This window comes from Notechis scutatus, chromosome 3 (genome assembly GCF_049901735.1).
Source record: "Notechis scutatus isolate UNSWTSFEM ecotype Mainland chromosome 3, rNotScu1.2, whole genome shotgun sequence".
Classification (NCBI taxonomy): domain Eukaryota; kingdom Metazoa; phylum Chordata; class Lepidosauria; order Squamata; family Elapidae; genus Notechis; species Notechis scutatus.
The window spans coordinates 48,450,922-48,469,589 of NC_142011.1; the positions used below are offsets into that span (position 1 = coordinate 48,450,922).

At 35.1% G+C, this 18,668-nt stretch overlaps 2 protein-coding genes across 4 annotated transcripts in view; one reads left to right on the forward strand and one right to left on the reverse strand.

Annotated features, from left to right (window-relative positions):
• Nucleotides 1-2,642, forward strand: part of CIMAP3 (ciliary microtubule associated protein 3) — a 23,252-nt gene extending 20,610 nt beyond the window's left edge. For all 3 annotated transcript variants that reach the window (XM_026676876.2, XM_087959760.1, XM_026676877.2), the window contains one exon: nt 373-2,642. In XM_026676876.2, coding sequence (XP_026532661.2) covers nt 373-444 — 72 coding nt within the window. In that variant the 3' untranslated portion in view covers nt 445-2,642. The remainder of the gene's footprint in view (nt 1-372) is intronic.
• LOC113418144 (acidic mammalian chitinase-like) lies at nt 1,831-17,398 on the reverse strand. Its single transcript, XM_087959759.1, has 12 exons — nt 17,212-17,398; nt 16,868-16,906; nt 15,587-15,616; nt 13,742-13,943; nt 12,375-12,431; nt 9,770-9,935; nt 7,992-8,116; nt 7,308-7,431; nt 6,312-6,494; nt 5,432-5,548; nt 4,650-4,785; nt 1,831-2,215 (listed from the first exon to the last, which is right to left on the reverse strand). Exons 2-11 carry the CDS (start codon nt 16,890-16,892, stop codon nt 4,651-4,653), a joined length of 1,164 nt encoding a protein of 387 aa, XP_087815885.1. The 5' UTR covers nt 16,893-16,906; nt 17,212-17,398; the 3' UTR covers nt 1,831-2,215; nt 4,650.
• Between the last annotated feature and the right edge of the window lie 1,270 nt (nt 17,399-18,668).

Sequence of the window (18,668 nt, forward strand, 5' to 3'; positions counted from 1 at the left end):
AAAAGAAATCTGTTCCAAATGCAAAACACAAGCAGAGGAGAGGATTTTCAGTTTTAGTTTCACAGCAGCAACCAGCTTTAGTACAGAACAGTTGAGCTATGCCATGCCCAGGCTCCTTGAAGTCTCCTTGCTCACACAGCAAATACTGTTTCAGTTTCCAAACAGCCCTCAACTCTCCACACAGACAGAACACTAGCCAGATGAATACAGATGGAGGTTGGTAGGCAGAGGCAGAATTTTCCCCCCTTATTTTCCTCCCCAAAAACTAAGCCCGAGCACATAGTTTCGTAGCAAAGCACGGCTATTGAGCTAGAAATACAGTAGGACAGCAATTATGTACAGTTAATATTTTTTACTTTTGTTTTATTTCAGCTGCTTTCGGATAAAGAATTCAAGAAATATCGGAATCTGGTGGCCTACCTGAGCATATATTACAGTGATTAATTGGCTGAAGATATTTCCTCTCCTACATGCTTAGACCACTAATTTACTTTTTTATCCTTAGACAGAATTGGAACATTTTAATTAATATGTTACTTGGATTCAATACACATACTATTTCATAAAGAATTTCTTCGTTAGCCTTTTAAATGCTTCTATTTTCCTAATGCTCTCCACTATTTCACTATAAAACATTTATTATTTGGAAGTTGCTTCAAATGTAGGAGTTTGGATTTTGCCAACAGCCACACCTGTTAAAAAGTTTCTGGTTTTGAACAGTTTAGTTAGAGAAAAGCTTAAGAGAAATGCAGATTTTCAAAGTATAATCTCTATTGATATATCAGTTTGAGAGTTAAGGTAGTAATGCTCACAAAAGTCATGCCAAATTCGAGAAATTATTATGGGATCAAGCATGTATTGATTAAAACCTAAAATTGCAAATATTTTGTCCTGCTACTCCATTGCACTGGCCAGTGGTTTTTTTTGAAACACAAAGGTATTAGAAGTATGTGCCATATGATCTGCTGCAGATGATACCATTTCTTGCACTGCATATCCTGCATGTGACTGAGAATGGAAATTTCATGGAATATATATGCAAGTATTTCAGCACAGTGTTCTTTTCTCTCTGCTGCAGAGAAAGCAAACTTAATTCATACTGAACAAGAAACAGAGATTTCCCATTTGAGGAAAGACTTCCATACTAAATTCTTGTAGGATGCTTTTCACTCAACCTGAATTGAGCTGTAGCTTTTATAGTTAGGAACTAGATTTGTACCATGCAAACTTTTACCTTCTGTACTCTGCAGTATGGGAGAAAACACATGAGTAATAAAATAAAACGTATTACAATTTCTAGTCAGTTTTATGAGATAATATACTAAACTGTCATAGCAGACAATTGCTCTGCTGATGTAGCAGGATACCTAAGTACTTTTCTGCACACCATTGTATAAAAAGTTTTTTTTAAGTTCCTTTTATACTTGATTTCTCAAAAAATTAGATTTCATTTAGAAGTTTTAATATAAAGTCTTATGGAATCCATTGTATGTCTTGTAAACCAGCAGCTTTAGATTAGAAGGTATACAAAACCACTTGTACAAAATAGAAATAATTTATAGATTGCCAAATTTCAGTTTCGATCCTACAGTAGCCTTCCCATTCTAGTGTGTTTTAGATATTGATTATGTAATTCTCATAACCCTTGCCCATTCATCAAGGATTCAAATTTTGTAAATTTTGTAAAATATACCACACTAGGAAAACATCTTTACAGCATAAATCCTGCCTCTCTCTATCCAGTCATCCACTTATTGAAGTAATTGGTAACTTACTGTTAATAACCAAACATCTGCAAACATATTACAGTAAAAGAAACTTAGCAACTGATTCTGAGTCATTGATTTATTAATATTTTTTTCAAAGAAATACATTACCTGAACAGGAAAAAATAGAAGACTTGTTAGTCTTCCATTGAATGTTTTTTTATTTCTTTCAGGTTGGGTAACAAAGCATGCACCACGTTTAATTTTTACTAATATTATCATAAAATTCAGAAAATAAATTTGATATTAGAAGTAGTCATAGAAAGATACCACTATTTTCCCAACAGTACATTTTCAACAATAATTTGGGATTTTGAATATTAAAATATGACACTGCTTATTTAGTTACATAAATCACTCTGTGTTATATCCTACGAAGTATTTATGATCAAGAAATAATTCAGGGATGTATGCGGATGAGGTAAGCTCTCCATTCTTCTTGCAGAGACCTATAGAAAAAATGCACAAAAAAAACCTATCTGTAATTGGAATTTCAAGGCAAAATAACTGAAGCCAGAAAAGACTGGAGGTAGGACTTTCTAATTTTTAAAAAAGTTTAATAGCAACCTTCCATAAGATTTGCGCTAGAGCATAAAGGAATTAATCCCTTTGCCTGTTTGCACTATAATACCTAAATTGTCTTGCTGGTTGCTATTTTTTCTGGGGCTTACATTACAACTATAGTAAGCACAACTTATTTTTGTTCAAAGGCAAAGTGGCAGTTTCTAAAGATGTGTGAGTTTGGGAAAAACATGTTTTCAGTTATTCAACTGTAGGAATACAATAATGGATTTCCCATTGCCTTAATTTAGTTTGACCCATTGTATGTACTGTATATGTGTAACTGTTATTCCAAATAAAACTTTAGGAGTTTAATAGTTGGCCCCAACCTTCATTTTTAACATTATATGATACTAAACAAATATGTCTTTAAAGTTTAAGAAGGATACCATATGAGTGCTCCAGATAATTTTTCCCATCCCAATCCTTCCCTTTCAAATAAAAAGAAATCATGAAAGATAATCATTCCAAATTCAGAGTCAGTATATGTTTCAAAAGCATTTTCAGTTAGGCCCAGCATATACTACCAGTAGTAGCACTTGCAATGGCAAAGAATTTAATGACTCACAGAAATTTCATAGGATTTATTTCATAATAGGAAAACTACAAATTCTGAATGGAGCTAATAAGGAGGCAACCAATTCTAAGCATGCACATTTTCTCCCAAGTGTCACTCTTGCCTAAATAATAGTGCATCCCATGATCAAAATAATTATTCACCTTATATCCTTCATCAGTTCTTTCAGTCTTTCTTCATGCACTATGAAATCAATCATGCTTAAAGATTGATAATTATTTTGCTATGCATATAATCATTCCTGTGCTTTGCCATGATGATACTTGTGTTTAACTCGCATATTTGAAACCAATCATTCCCTATTCATTGTTGGGTCTCTGAATAACCCAGTTACTTTTTCTGTGCTCTGTTGTCTTTACCACCAAAGTCATCTCACCTCATGGTATTATGTTTTTTCCTAGGTCTTTCTTCTTTCTTTCTTTCTTTCTTTCTTTCTTTCTTTCTTTCTTTCTTTCTTTCTTTCTTTCTTTCTTTCTTTCTTTCTCTTTCTTTCTTTCTTTCTTTCTTTCTTTCTTTCTTTCTTTCTTTCTTTCTTTCATTTATTTTGTTGCACGGTGTCTCCCTCAAACATATATAATATTTCCATTCAGTGGACCATAATCAATTATCACCAAACCATGGATTTCTACTTTTCATATACATCCACAACAACTTAAATGCCACTAATTCGTGAGAAATTCATACGTTTTAGCCCTTTCATTTATACACCTTCACTTCCATGCATGTGTTCATCAGCTCAAGTCTAGAAGATCAGAACTATTTACTCAGATCTATTAAATTTTTTCTCTTTTTTGTTTTACGGAGGCACAAGATATTTTCCTTTCAACTGTTTAATTCATTCTAAGTCATAGCCTTACATATACAGGTAGTCCTTTACTTACAACAGTTCATTTAGTGACATTCAAAATTACAAGGGCACTAAAAATGTTACTTACGACCATTTTTCACAGTTACGACCTTTGCACCATCCCCTTGATCATGTGATCAAAATTCAGATACTTGGCGACTTTCATATTTATGACTGTTGCTGTGTCCCAAGGTCATGTGATCACCTTTTTGTGACCCTGACAAGCAAAGTCAATGGAGAAGCCAGATTCACTCAACAACTGGGTTACTAATTTATCAACTGCAGTAATTCACACAACAACTAGGGCAAGAAATGGGGCAAAATTCACTTATCAAATCTCTCACTTAACAGAAATTTTGGGCTCAATTTTGGTTGTAAGTCAAAGACTATTTATATTATAGCCATTCCCAGATGGACCTGTAAATATTAACTTCAGTCACCCACCAGGGCTTTTTTTGAAGTTTTCGTGTTATACTTTACATTATACTTAGGATAGGAAATGTGTAGATGAGGTTACATCTTTGTCACATATAGGATACTATAATGATTTGTAATGCTGCCCTGGGAATTCACTTCCTACTGTCATCTATTTTTATTAACATTTGTTGTTATTACTGATATTTTAGTGTTGGTTATTTTTAATATTTTTTATTAATGAGATAATGTAGTTGAAAAAAGTTCAAACATTTATTTCTATATGCATTATAACTGGATATTATATGATCATTTTATCTTAAAGAATTGGTACCTTCCCAGCCTTTTCTTTTGTGTTATATCTTTTTAGATGTTAAACCTGAGAGCAGGGATTGTCTTTTCTTAATGATCTCAGAATCAAAGTGAGAGTTAATCTCTCTGAAGAGCAGTGGGAAAGATTGACACAATACTATTAATAAATTACCTCAGTTCATTAGAACACTCTTTAGTTTATTCACAAGGGGATTGATTCCTTGACCACAGAAATTGCCAGAGAAGTCATCCAGACCAAGAGTCCAGACCATGGCTCCTCCGTACTCTTTCCTCTTCAAAAACTCAGTCTGCAAAGAAAAACAGCAGCTTTTAGAGTTAGCCAAGTTGAAGGAAATTTATATTGAAAAGGGAAAAACCCTATAATCACTTCTTCCATTATGATGACCAAGTGAATGCTCCAGTTACTGTGTTAAAAACTGACCCACTGAGAAACAAGAGCATGTTTAAATTGTATAAGAATACAAAGATGTTTAGATTTATAGCTAATATATGGAATGCATAAATAGTCGGCTGGACATTTGATCAGAAATACTTCGCGCTATATTTTGTTATAAAATTTAGCAGTTCTATGTGAATCTTAAATAGGGCTCGTGCATCTGAGCTACAAAAATTCTGACTATCACTAGATGGCAATAAAAAGCAGTTACTGTCATTTTATAGCCCTTTATTAGTTGTCTGGATTTTTGCAACTCAGAGATGGTGATCCTGCCTTAATGCTCTGGTTTTGTTGACAAAAAATTTTTTTGTATTATTCAATGGCATCAGGCCCAGATATGAATTTATACTGTGTAACAACATGATAACTGTAATAAGCAGATGAAACTTTTCTATGTACATTGTATATTGGAAGTTAGTCATGATTTTATTTCATGAAATCTGGCTAAATTAGGTTTACCGGTAACTCAGTAATGATTACACAAAATGACAACTTACTTTAAACTGAAAACTTTTTTCATCATCATATGCAACCCATTCTCCATTTTTGAAAGCATATGGAACCTTCTGTTCTTTAATCCATGCTTTGCTAGCTCCTTGTAAGAATGCACAAACCTATCAAAATTATTATGATCTGTTTAGTCAAAGTAGTTCAAGAGAGAGAACAAAATAAAGCAGAACTGTTTTTACAATATTGGAATTAATTGCTATTAAAGAGCATTGTGGTTTGTGTGCTCAAATTTTAACCTACAGCAGATTCTTAAAAATAGATCTCTGTAGAATAAGAATAGGAAAAAAGATGTCTCAACTGATAGCCAAGAAAATGTTCTAATCTTTAGTGGGGAAAGAAATCCCAATTTAAGTGAGTTAAATTATAGTAAACAGAAACAATTTTGTTCTGTAAATATTTACTCAAATGTAAATTAAATTGCGACATTGCTCCCAATAAACTTGAAAATTATATTACTAAGATTTTCATATTGTTAGGTTTTGATCTTTTTGCCTCATCTTTCTTCCAAGTATTTTAGAGACACATTCATAGAAATATTTCTGCTTACTCTTTCAACAAACTCACAAAGCAAGTAAAGCTGAAAGAGAACAATTTACCCATGGCCATTTTATAATCTTACCTATGGAAAGTTCACCCTTAGGTCCACCTTGATAATAGTATGAAGCTGGCTTCTCACTGTTTTCTTGTGCAAGTAAGTTTGTAAATTAATAACCTCCCAGCCTAGCAAAGGCCCCTGGAATTTCCTGAAAATCTTCTATCCAAGCTTAAGCCAATCCAAACCTTAACTTCTGGAGATTAGCCAAGGAAAACTGGGGTTGCCACCTAGTTAAAGAAATTATAATTTTTAATCAAATGAAGGGCATTTACCTCATAATATGCCAGGATACCAGAATGTTTAGTGTAGACACCAGGACTGCCTCCACCAGAGGCTGGAGCACCAACATTAGTATTTGTACTAGAAAGTCTAAAAGTACGTGCATAAGTTGGATACCCCATCATCAGTTTTTCAGATGGTGCTCCACTATCATTCCAGTACTTCATTGCATACTCCTACAGTATAAAAACAAACAAAAATGATACACACACAGTCTGTTCACAGTACAGAACAGGATAGAGGAAGATCAAGAACAGTATAGTCATTTATTAGTCTGTTCAGCAGCAAATCACATCAGATGGACAAATAAATAGTCCCATCTTTTAGTGCCCAATTTTAGTGGAATGAGAAGCTATGGCTAAAGCAAATGCCTTTTACAAATAAATAATAATAAAAAAGATTGGTTCCAGCTTTCTCTATGTCTCTCTCCCTGAGCTAACACACCTCTTTTTCTAGGTTCAGATTATCAATCATACCGTGGTTTCAATAAGTGAATTAATGATTTAAAATGCTTTCAAGTGGTTACAGTGTACATCATGCTCAGTGCATCATGATCTTTGCATATTATGCTCAGTGCTTCCTAAGTTTAAAAAAATGAGGATTCAAATAGATGAATTAACTAACTTGGGCTCCCGATTCAAGTGACCCATTAGTTACTAGGTTGTTTATAGGGTGCAAGTCATGTTACAGTCAGAGCTTGCTTAATCCTTTCTCAATTATTGTACCCAACTCAAGCTCTTCTGCATATCTTTTGCCTTTTGTCAGTGATATAGCAATTTTAGCATGAGGGGTTAAAAAAATAAGCCTTTAGCTAGCATCCTGCCTTTCTGAGACATAGAAAATTCAAACGTGTTTTGATTTTGACATACACATGCATCAACTATCCTGAGTTTCATCCGTATTCTACATATGCTTGTATTGCTTAATCAAATTCCCACTATGAGTACTACAAAAGCTGTAGCAGATCTTTATGTTGCCATTTTTCTTACACAATTGTAGAAGGGAACTGGATCGTAGACTACTAAACCTTGATGCAATGGGCTGTTGTGTCCTGTCACTGAAGCCCAACTTCCATGGAAATCATAAGTCATCACATTGATAAAATCAAGATTCCTGATTGCAAATTAAAAATAAAAATTAAGAAACTATAAACAAACAGCCAGTAAAAAGGATAAAAAAACAATAGCTATTTTGGAACATAAATACATATGTAATGGTAAGCTAAAGCAGGATGTAGTTAATGCTCTTTAGAAACCTGTCAAGAAACCTTAACAGAAATATCCCATATCACTTTTTCCCCAACCTGCTGCTAAGAGATAGGATAGACAGAACATTTCATCATCCCATTATTATCTATTATCCGATCTTACAGAGGTAATATTCCAAACAGTGGTACCTTAGCATTCAACTGCTTTGAAACTCATCAAATTTGGTACTCAATGCACTTTGACATGAAAATGTCCTGGTATTCACGTTCATTTGGTACTCAATGCACAAGCTAGAACTTGTCAGTGTCAGCTGCCCGGTGACTCACTAGATTCCTTATGAAAATAAATTGTTTGGTACTCATTGTTTTTGGTACTCATCATGCGTCCCAGAACCAATTAAGGATGAGTACCAAGGTACCACTGTAATTTCATATTGGACCCCTTATCTTAGATTGCATGACCTACTTCCCCAGTGCAGGCACTTCATATGCAGCATCTATGGTTGTTTTGCTTGCAGATACAGCTGCTGAAAGCAGGAGCCGTGGCTTTCCAGTTTGTTCACTCTCCCCCATAAAGCCTGCTGATAGTTCCTGCAGAGGGAAACAGAAGCAGCAGCAGTTACTATTGCTCATTTACAAGAGACCAGAAAACGTTTCAAAGGAAAGTTTTTCATATTAGAAATTTTTCATACACACCAATCATTAAGTCATAGGACTATGTGTGTGTGTGTGTATGTGTGTATATTAACACACACACACACACACACACGTTTATATATACATAACATACATATATACAATCGCATGTGTGTATATGTATATACAATATACACACACATATAAATATAGCCTATTTAACTGAAACTTCTTTTTACGCTGGGTAATTTAAAGAGCAATATATGAATCTTTGTGGTAGAACTACTATCATGTTTTCAGTGCAGGCAGAGCAAAATGTTTCAGTGACTCCCACATTCCAACCACCTGCACTCACATTTTGTTTCCTTTCCCTTACCTTGACATCAATCATTAGAAAACTAACCAGGGGTGGGATTCAATTTTTTTAACAACCGGTTCTGTGGGTGTGGCTTAGGTGGTAGACATGGCTTGGTGGTCATTTTATTGGCTCGGTGTGGCCAACTCAATATCACTCACATCGAGGCATGCATCTCCTTGCTTGGCCTCTCATGACTGTGGGGATGCTGCAACAGTCGTAAGTGTGAAAAATGGTCATAAGTCACTTTTTTCAGTGCCATTGTAACTTTGAATGCTCATTCCACACAAGCAAAGTACCAGCAAAGGAGGGGGAAAAAACTCCAGAGAAGTCCTGCCAAGAATGTAATAAGGGTTAACGGAGAGGCAGTTTCTGTAAGCAACACCAACATGTTTCCTTCCTGCCTTCCTTACAGGATTAGGCCAGTAATTTCTTCTAACAACCAGTTCTTTGAACTGCTTAGAATGTTAACAACCGGTTCAGAGAATAAGTGCGAACTGGTAGAAACCCATCCCTGAAACTAACTGATACAAGCTCTTTTAGAGGAATATGCTCTAAACAAGGAATAGGAGAGAATCTAAAGAAGCCTCTAAGTCCAACATACAGTACTCCTTTCTCACTATCTTTGGTGGTATAATGGAATCTTAAGGGCATACTGAAATCTCTTTTGCAACATGAGAGGGAGGGTGGAGGAGGTTCTAAGGCAGCTTCCCAGGAAAGGAGCAATGATGTGCATTCCAGATTGTAGCTTCAAGCTCCAATCCTATAGCTCTTTACTTGGAAAAAAAGCATCCCTGAATTCAGTCAAACTTATTTCTGTAGACATGCACAGAATTGTACTGTTAGTCATGAAAGAGTATAAGAATATTTGTAAATAATACAAAAACTAAGTTGGAACTTCAGTCCTACCTTTGCTATGTATTTTGCCATTCTAAATAAATAGAGGCTAGCTATAAATACATAAGTACTTCATACATGCTCAAAAATATGCTATCGTTTTATTTATATATTATTTCAATAAAATATGTATTCTAGGACTGGGTTCTAGAGCAACATTGTGATAAGAGGACAATTCTGAATGGCAAATCTTAATTGGAAATTGATTTTCAATTTTAATTTTAAAATAAATTTTTACTGCAGTTTGACTGTTGTTGATTTCAGAAGGACATTCGTTGCAGAATATCAAACCACAACAGCCTACAAGATTCTTTTATGGAAATTTCCATTAAAAGTTTATGCTTTCAGTTTCATACCTGAATCAAAATGGTAAAGAGATGTTTGTCCTCTGGAGGGCTACCTTTGGACCCTGGATATTCCCAGTCCAGATCCAGACCATCAAATCCACGCTCACGGAGAAAAGGTATAACTGATGAGATGAATGTCTGGCGATTTGCTGAAGATGATACCATTGTAGTAAATCTAGAAGACATACATTATTTTTGGACAGCATAATTTTCAATGTTCATTGGCATGGACCTCTCTTTTATTTCCACAGAACATCATGAACCGTAGTTAGAAATTGGCAAGATCCAGCACTTAACCATCTTAATAAATAAAAATAGAAAATGCTCCATTTGTTTCCAAGTTCGGTCAAATATTTTCAGAGTTTGTAGGGAAAGCTACATGTCCCAATTTACAATTTAATTTGGTAAACTATTCTATTTTATTAAAAAGTTATGTGAAAACCTCAGCTGATCAGAGCCTTGATGGTCAATGGAGCTATATTCATAGGTCTTCTCATTGATAACTGTGGTATATAGAACTTTGTAATTCAGAATGGAAAAGAAGTATTTGAGAAGGAAGAAAATTTCGAGAAGAGGAAGATGCATGGTCTAATCTCATGGATAATGCAGGGATAAGGTTAGGAATATATTAAAATACAGTTGTGCAGTTTGTTTTACATGTATGAGAAGAATGCTGTTACTGTTCCCTGTTACAAAACAAATGTCAGAAGAGCAAATACTACAGAATGGCGGATTGTTTGTTAAGTGTGATGGAAGTGATGTTTCACAGAATTCTGACAAAAATAGTAGAAGAGTAACAATGAAAAAAATTTGGAAAGAACAGTGTACTTCTCTGCTAGATAGGAATTGTGTGGTCCAGATCTTTGTTCTTAAGCAGTTCATTAAATGTGATGAGTATTTATGTATTATATGTATGAATTTGAAGAACTGAGACGTATTCTCCAAGACTGAAGGTCCTTCCTATGGCTTCATCAAAGTATTATCCACCAGTTTTTGTAAGAAGTGAATTTTGATAAATGGCTAGATTGCCAAGTTTCATGAAAATATTTTGACGATGCTTCTAAGACAGCCTAACAAACACTTGATATCATTTGGGCTCCTTTGCAATATAGAATCAGTGCTATCTTGGAACAGCATTGTGTTCAAAAACATTGTAAATAACAGCAGAGAAATGAGGAGAGCTATGCTGCTAGGAATGTAAGTAACCTAACAGCTATTTGGGAGGGAAATATATAAACCAGGATAGACATTTTAATACTGTCTCTTTAAGAGCATGCTAGAAACTGCAATTGGGTATAGTTACTCAAACGGCCATAAGATGGAGCCAGAAACCTGGGTTGTCTTAGTCTTAGTCTCAGAAGAGAGTGTGAGTGTATCTCTGTTTTCTTTCTGTTGGAGAGTATTGCTGTTCCATTTTTCCTAATTGACTGATATTCCTGGATTTGATGTAAGTCTGATACTGAACTGTTTTTGACACTGGACTTTGATATTGTAATTATCCCTGGATTGAAAACTGACTGATCTTACCTGTGAATGACTTTGGACTGTGTTTGAACCTTGCTTAACGTTTCTGAAAGTAAAAACCTACATTTACTGTACAGCGTATCTGTGTGCCGTGTGTGTATTATTCAAACACTACTCTCAAATACGTCTCCCTGTATGCATTCATTCTCCTAACGGGGAATTACCTCAACATATGCCATGCAAGAATAAACAAATAGGTCTTTCTCTCCTTCTTTGCCATCTACCACCAACGCTGCCACACAAATAAACTAATCCACATCTCTGAGTTGATGATTAGAAAATAATGTCCAGGGATTGGAGGGGAAGAGATATGGCCAATGAAAGCCAGGCTGATCCCACTCAGTAGAGACCACCCAACTGAGTCATCGACAGATTGGAAAGTAAAGTGTAAAGCATATGAGATTATATCCTTGGTAAATCCATGCTGGGATAGGGGCAAAACATAAAGACGAGTATGATAAAGGCATGTAAGTCTGATTCAAGCATGGACCGGGAAACAGACTAAGGCAGCGGGGGGGGGGGGGGGAGTTATCCCAGCATTTTTATACTGTAATTATATCAAGTAAGAAAAACAAATCTTACTCAATTTTCTCTATCATGCCTTAAATGTCACATTACAAATCACCAATAAAGCAATGTAACATGAAGATAGGGGTAATGTTGCAGGAAAGGAGGAGTTAACACATAGATTCACTGCTGTTTCCAAAGCTAAGCTAGCTTAAACTGGCCAAGACAAAACTGTCTTTCTGTCAGAGTTTTCAGCTTGTTTTGTTTGTTTCCCCCAGCGAAAGCAGTGGTGTAGAAAATTAGCTGTGAAGCCTTCAGGTTGAAGAGCAAAATCCACTTTACAGGAGAAATGGGGAAATTGAAATACTTTAGACTGAGCAATAAACAGTGTTTGCTTGACTTCTCCATAGAACTTTCTGTGTATGTAAATGTGGCTTACATCATCTTTTTGCCAGCAGAATTCCTTCCCAGCTGCAGAGATGGAATCTCCATCCCTTTCTATCTCCTTTAGACCAGATTAAAAATCACATTATTACAAATATATGGCCTCTTTCAGTGAAAAAGATTAGGAGAAAAGGCTTACTTTTGGTTATTAAAGGTTCCCCCTCCAACAGCCAGCAATGTGAGTAAATTGTTATTTCTGGAAAGCAAAAATAATAATATAAACATTCTGTGTATATTGACAATCAACAATACACGTCTCAAAAAATTATCCCAAGATTTCCATCAACTGTTTCCTTGTATATGTATACCACAAGCTAATAGCCTTTGAGCTGTAGTGGTGTAGTCATTAGAATGCAGTAATGCAGGCTACTTCTGCTGACTTCCAGCTGCCTGCAGTTTGCAGTTCGATTCTTACCAGCTGAAGGTTGACTCAGTCTCCTATCCTTCTGAGGTCGGTAAAATCAGGCCCCAGATTGTTGGGGGCAGAATACTGATTCTGTAAACCGCTTAGAGGGACTGTAAAGCACTGTGAAGCAGTTTAGAAGTCTAAGTGCTATTGGTATTGCTTTGAGGAAAACTTTGTCCCAAGGATTTATTGACACAGTAGCGATTAAAGAAACCATACATGATAGACCAGAATATACAAGGCTTTCACATTCTTGGCTTCTCTGGCAGTTCCAATAGTGATAGAGAACAGCATTTCTCCTTTCTTTTTCTCACTGATATTTCCAATATAATTTGGATTTCTCAAACAAATCTAAAAATTCAAGGCTTACGCTAGTATTATTTTAGTTAGATTATGATTTACTATGATTCTTTGAATTATTATTTTCTTCTAGATGAAAAGCTTGGGTCCATCTATCTCATACTCAACATACTCAGCTGGCTGTTTATGTTTGAAACAGGCTAACGATATATATAAACATTCATAACTAACATTTGCATTTTCCTAATGGTAAAAGAGAGAAAGAGAACAGAGAACCACTGGCTTTTAAATTAAGACATTCCATTTTATGGGATATATATACTAGGGATATATCTGTAAAAAAAGAGTTATTTGCATATATTGGTTTGATCCCTATGAAATATATCCACTCCAAGCAATATCCAATGTTCCTTCATCCATAAAACATACAATTGGTTTGTGTAAAGTTGATTGTGAATCATCTTGCTTCAAAGTGAGATTCCTAAAGTTATATCAAAAGAGCCTGGCTAAGCTAGGAAAAACACAAAACTATAGAGAAAGCTCTATAATATCCTTAAAATAATTTGAAAAACAAAGAAAAATACCCATACTCTCAGAACTGAGTAGGGGAAAGGGATGTCATTCAATATTAACAATATTAACAATAACTAAATATCCACAACATAGTGATGATTATGTGATGATCCATAAGGTCTGAATTAAGCATCTTTTTTCTGTTTTTCCTGGTTTTGGTGCTGTCATCTCATTGATAAAGGCAATATTATTGTTTCACAAATATATTTCTTCAGAAAATTACTTGCCTTTCCTTTAGGGCATTGAGTTTTCTGTAAAGTGTTTCATCATTCCATTCTCTAGTTGTAATTTGATTGTTGTCCATATCCGCAAAAGCAAAAATCAAGTGGGTGCACAGAAATGGATCTATGTTATCTGGGGTGAACATGGCTGGTTCTTTCCTATACTGAGCCCAGTTGGTGACATAACAAACAAGTTTGTAGGTAGAACCTGAAAACAGATATTACAAATGGCTAAAACTGCATGCAGTTTATCTTCACTATAACACTTGCCTTCTTCCCAGATGGAAAACCACAATTCCACTGTATTTAGAATAGTGGAAAATGGTAAACTATTAAAAAATGTAAAGTATGCACATATGTACATTTGACCTTTGAAAGCAGTACTGACTCATTTATACGATTAAATTGAGTCAAATTAAAAGGTTTCTGAAATAATTAGTTTTTCCAAGTTAAGTGGCTTGTTGTATGAAACAGTGATATTTTAAGATAAGTGACTTTTTCATAAATGAGACATTAGCAACTTCAGCTAAGAACCAGGAATATTTTGGAAAAAGTAGGAACATTACAGGGAAGGCAGATGTCACAAGCTTCAATATCACTATGCATTCTTTATTTCTGGACCTGGGGAACTAACTGTCTCTGTCCTTTTCATTATAACCCATTTTTTATTATTCTTTGTGCTGTCTGTTGACATAGCTCAAAGTATCCAGAAAAACTCTATATATGACTCAGTCATGCATCTGAAGTTGTTCCATCATCTATCTTCTCTGGCAATAATAATAAAAAAAAAATAGAGTAGAATAGCATTTTTTTATTCCATCTAGAACAGGGCTGTAAAACTGCTGGCTCGTGGGCCAGATATGTCATGTGTTGACATGCCCACACCAGGTTTAGCAAAGGAGGGAAAGTCCTGATGCATCACGTGACACTGCTGTGACGTGAGTTTGACACCCCTGATCTAGAATAACCAGTAGGAGTATATAGATACTAGTCAGCATTTATATACTATTTATTGATAAGGATTTTTGCTCTAAATTATGTGTAAGGCAACTGATAAAACATTGTAGAGTTATTCAGGTCTTAATTATACGAGGGGAAAAAATTATTCTGCTGAAATAATTTGTCTGCTAAACTTCCTTGCCTACATATTTTAAAGCAAATATGGGAGAAAAAAAAACCCTGAAAGTTTCATCCAATGAGATAAAACTCAGAAACTAAAACTTGATCTGTCTAGGGCTAATGAAATTGAATTTAAAATTCTGTCAGCAAGTTGGTTTTGAGGGAAATCTGAATATATGCAGTAGCTACAGAGTGGGGGGAGAACATCATCAAGAGTTTTCAGAAGTCACTAGAAAGAAATTAGTCAGGATCAGGAGGCCATTGTTAAAACCATTGTAGTTTGGGGAAAAGCAGAGCTTCAACATAGTAAATTAGTCCAAATAGAAGATTGCCCTCTGTACTCCTCTTAATGCTGATTAGTGTCTATACTTCCTCCTGTAAGTTTGTTCTATTAGAGACTTGCAGGAATGCTATGTTCTTTTAAAATATAGCATAAAAGAATCATGTAATTATGTGATCCAAGGAGAACTGGAAAATCCATAGCTAAGGAGGCAAATTTGGCCTATGTTTTAAATAGGGATTCTAATTAATTTCGATCTCTCTTGCTCTCACATAGAAAGAAGTATTTAAGAAAGTATACACAGGCTTAACTCTAGATGTGCTTTATTTCTAAAACATTCACTACTTTTACTGTATCTTTTTAAATTCTGCTTCTGGTCATGCTAAGACAGGCTGCTTAAGATTTTTTGAACTGATCTCCTCAATTAACAAATACAAGTAAAAGAGTCCTACCAAGCTGCAGATTCAGCAGAACAATGAAACCTGCAAAGCAAAAATGCTCAACATCAGGAGTAGATAAGAGGTTACAATAGACATCATGTATTATTTATTTCCTAAACTGTAGACAGATGATCAAATGAGTCAATAAAATATGACAAAATAAATATCTGAGATCAACTAAATTCAACAATAAATTGCTCATCATCTTTAAAACTACTAGGTATAGTTTTTTAAAAACAAACTTTATTGATTATACAACTAAAATATCAAACAAACACATACACAACACAGAGAAAAAAAAGAAGGAAAAAAGAAAAAAAGATTAAAAACTAGCAATTCTATTATCGACAGTCTATGGTTCCTTGTTTGTTATCAATATTGGTGATATATTTACAAATACATCTTATTGCAAATAGGATTGTAAAAAAAACCATTCATTTCTTTAAGCACTATTTTGCTTATTTGTAATAAGGCTGATTCCTACTTCCCACTTGCCCAAGCACAAGGATTCACACTTCCAACAGTTTGGGAGGAAACAAATGATTGGCTGCATCCTCAGCCCTTCCCTACCATGACCTGTTGGGCAGGGGACCTCCACCTGAGTTTTCTGGCTCTGCGTCAAGAGTAGTGTTTTTTCCCCTCTATTCTGGAAGCAGCAAGGCAGTCTACATTCTGTCTCCTGCCCGTCATTCCATCCTACATAGATGACTTTGCTTCAGTTGTTTGGGATGTGCTCTGATGGGCCAGGCCCCCTTCCATGGATCTCTGGTCTCTGCCTTCAAGGGCCATTTTGTCCAGGAAAACTGGAGGTGCCTGTTGTGAAAGGCTGGATCTTTGATATGGGTTTTGTTTCTTTTTTTAAATACAGTCTCTGGTGGAATTATGAAAACCTGGCCTTCCTTTTAACTGTTTGAAGCTTGACAGGGTTTTGCCACATTTGCCAAAAAAAAAATTAATTGATGTTCTTACTGCTCTACTCTAAAGTGGTTGCAAGTGGTAGAAAGCACTGTAAAATGGTTGTTTTGTCTTCAGAAGTTTTGCTCACTAAAAAAAAAAAGCAAATACTGCTTGATTTTTCTATCATCCAAGGAAAAGGAAGCAGGGGAATTATCAATCAGGGATCATGTTGACTATGACAGACCATCTGGCCATTGCTGTAGCCAAAAAAGAGGAAGAGGTAAAATCCAGAAAGGGGTTCCTTAAATTGGCTTTCTTTTTAGCCAATTTACACAGTGAGACAAGTAGGCAAAGGCTACAGCACAGAAAAACCAATAAATATGCATGTTCACTCACCGGCCCAAAGTTTTGCATTCCCCATTTGGACACCTGCACCTAACCAATCAGATGCATACAGATAAGACAAATAATTACAGAGATGCTTCTGCACTTTCTTAAAAGTTAAGTCCATAATCTTGAATATTAGTCCATTTAATGCTTTACTTTTAATGTCTTATTTTAGTTGCAATTACTGATTTGGAAAAAGCAAAAATTTAACAAAATTGTTCATTCCATCCTTTTCAAATTAGCAAGTTTTAATGCCGTTGACATTGTAAGTCATCTCTGCATTCAGCATAATAATCAATGTGCAACAGAAAAGCCTAAACACTCAAAATCCATTTAAATAATTCTTCACATACCTATTAGCTTGAGAAAATCGTTGCAATTGAAACAGCCTGACTGTCTCTGTTATGCTTCTGCCCATCTGCAAAGTTCTGGAAAGGAAGGAACTTCTCCTATCTCCAGCCTTTGCAGAAATCACTTTGTCATTCTCCACACCCAGATTGTTGGGTGTTTTTTTTAAACTTTCAAGAGCTCCTTATGTCCCTATTAAGTAAACACAAGTCAAGCAGGAAGTCAAGCAGACCTAGAGAAATTACACATATATCAACTTGACCTCAATACATGAAAAAAAATCCTAGAACAATAATCAAGCACTTAGAAAGAAACAAGGGGATTACTGAAAGTCAGCTTGTGTTCCTTAAAAGCAAGTTATGTAAACTCAATCTTAACTGCTCCTTTTTTTAAGAAAATAAACCAAGTAAATGCTATGGATAACACATATTTAAGCTTGGGTTAAACATTGGATTATGTTCCTTCAGAAAGTGGAGCTATCTGGAATGGACTGCCAGATGATTTCATAGTTGGATTAATGACTATATGCAACACATGGTGCTTAATGGATGGGGAAATATACCTCACGCTTCTGTTTTTGGAGCAAACATACTTCAATATTTTTATAAATAACGTAGATAATGTCATAAAAGAGATATCAGCAAATCTGCAGATGATACAGTGCTGGGGGTTGGCATTGCTAACTTCAGAAGACAGAGTCAAGATTCAAAGGGATCTTGATAGATTTGAATATTGGGCTGAATTCAACAAGAAGTGTTCATTAGTGATAAATGTAAGGTTTTATACCTAAGTTGATAGTACTTTTGAGAAATATCTGAGAGTCCTGATAGGCCACAAATTAAGCATGAGCCAACAGTATGCTACAGGTGCCAAAACAGCCAATGCAGACTTGGACTACATCAAAGAGAGCTAACATGGAGATGACAGGAAGTGATAGTTTTACTCTACATTGCACTGGTCAGTTTGCATCTCCACCTAGAATCCTGTATTCAGTTTTGAATATCACAATATAGAAGAAGGATGCTGAAGAAGTGGAAAGATTACAGAGAAGAAGAATAAAATTTATTTATTTATTTATTTATTTTTGTCAATTGCTTACAAAATAATAGGTATAAGTAAAAACATAGTTATGAATACATGGATACATATAAGAAAAATAAAAAATAAAAATAAAAGAAACAAGTTGATGTGGGGCTTGGAGGTTAAATCCTATGAAGAACAAAAGTTAAAGGAGCTTGGTATGTAAAGCCTAAAGGGAAGGCTAAAGGGAGAATGATAACAGTCTTCCAATATTTTAAAGGTGGTGACAGGGAAGACAGTGTGGATTTATTCTCTGTAGAGGTCAAGGGTAAGATAAGAATAATAAGTGGAAGTTTTACACAGAGATTCAAACTCAGAATGAGGAATTTTCTTGTTTTCAAACTGTTGAACAAGAAATTTGAACAAGATAATCTAAGAATTC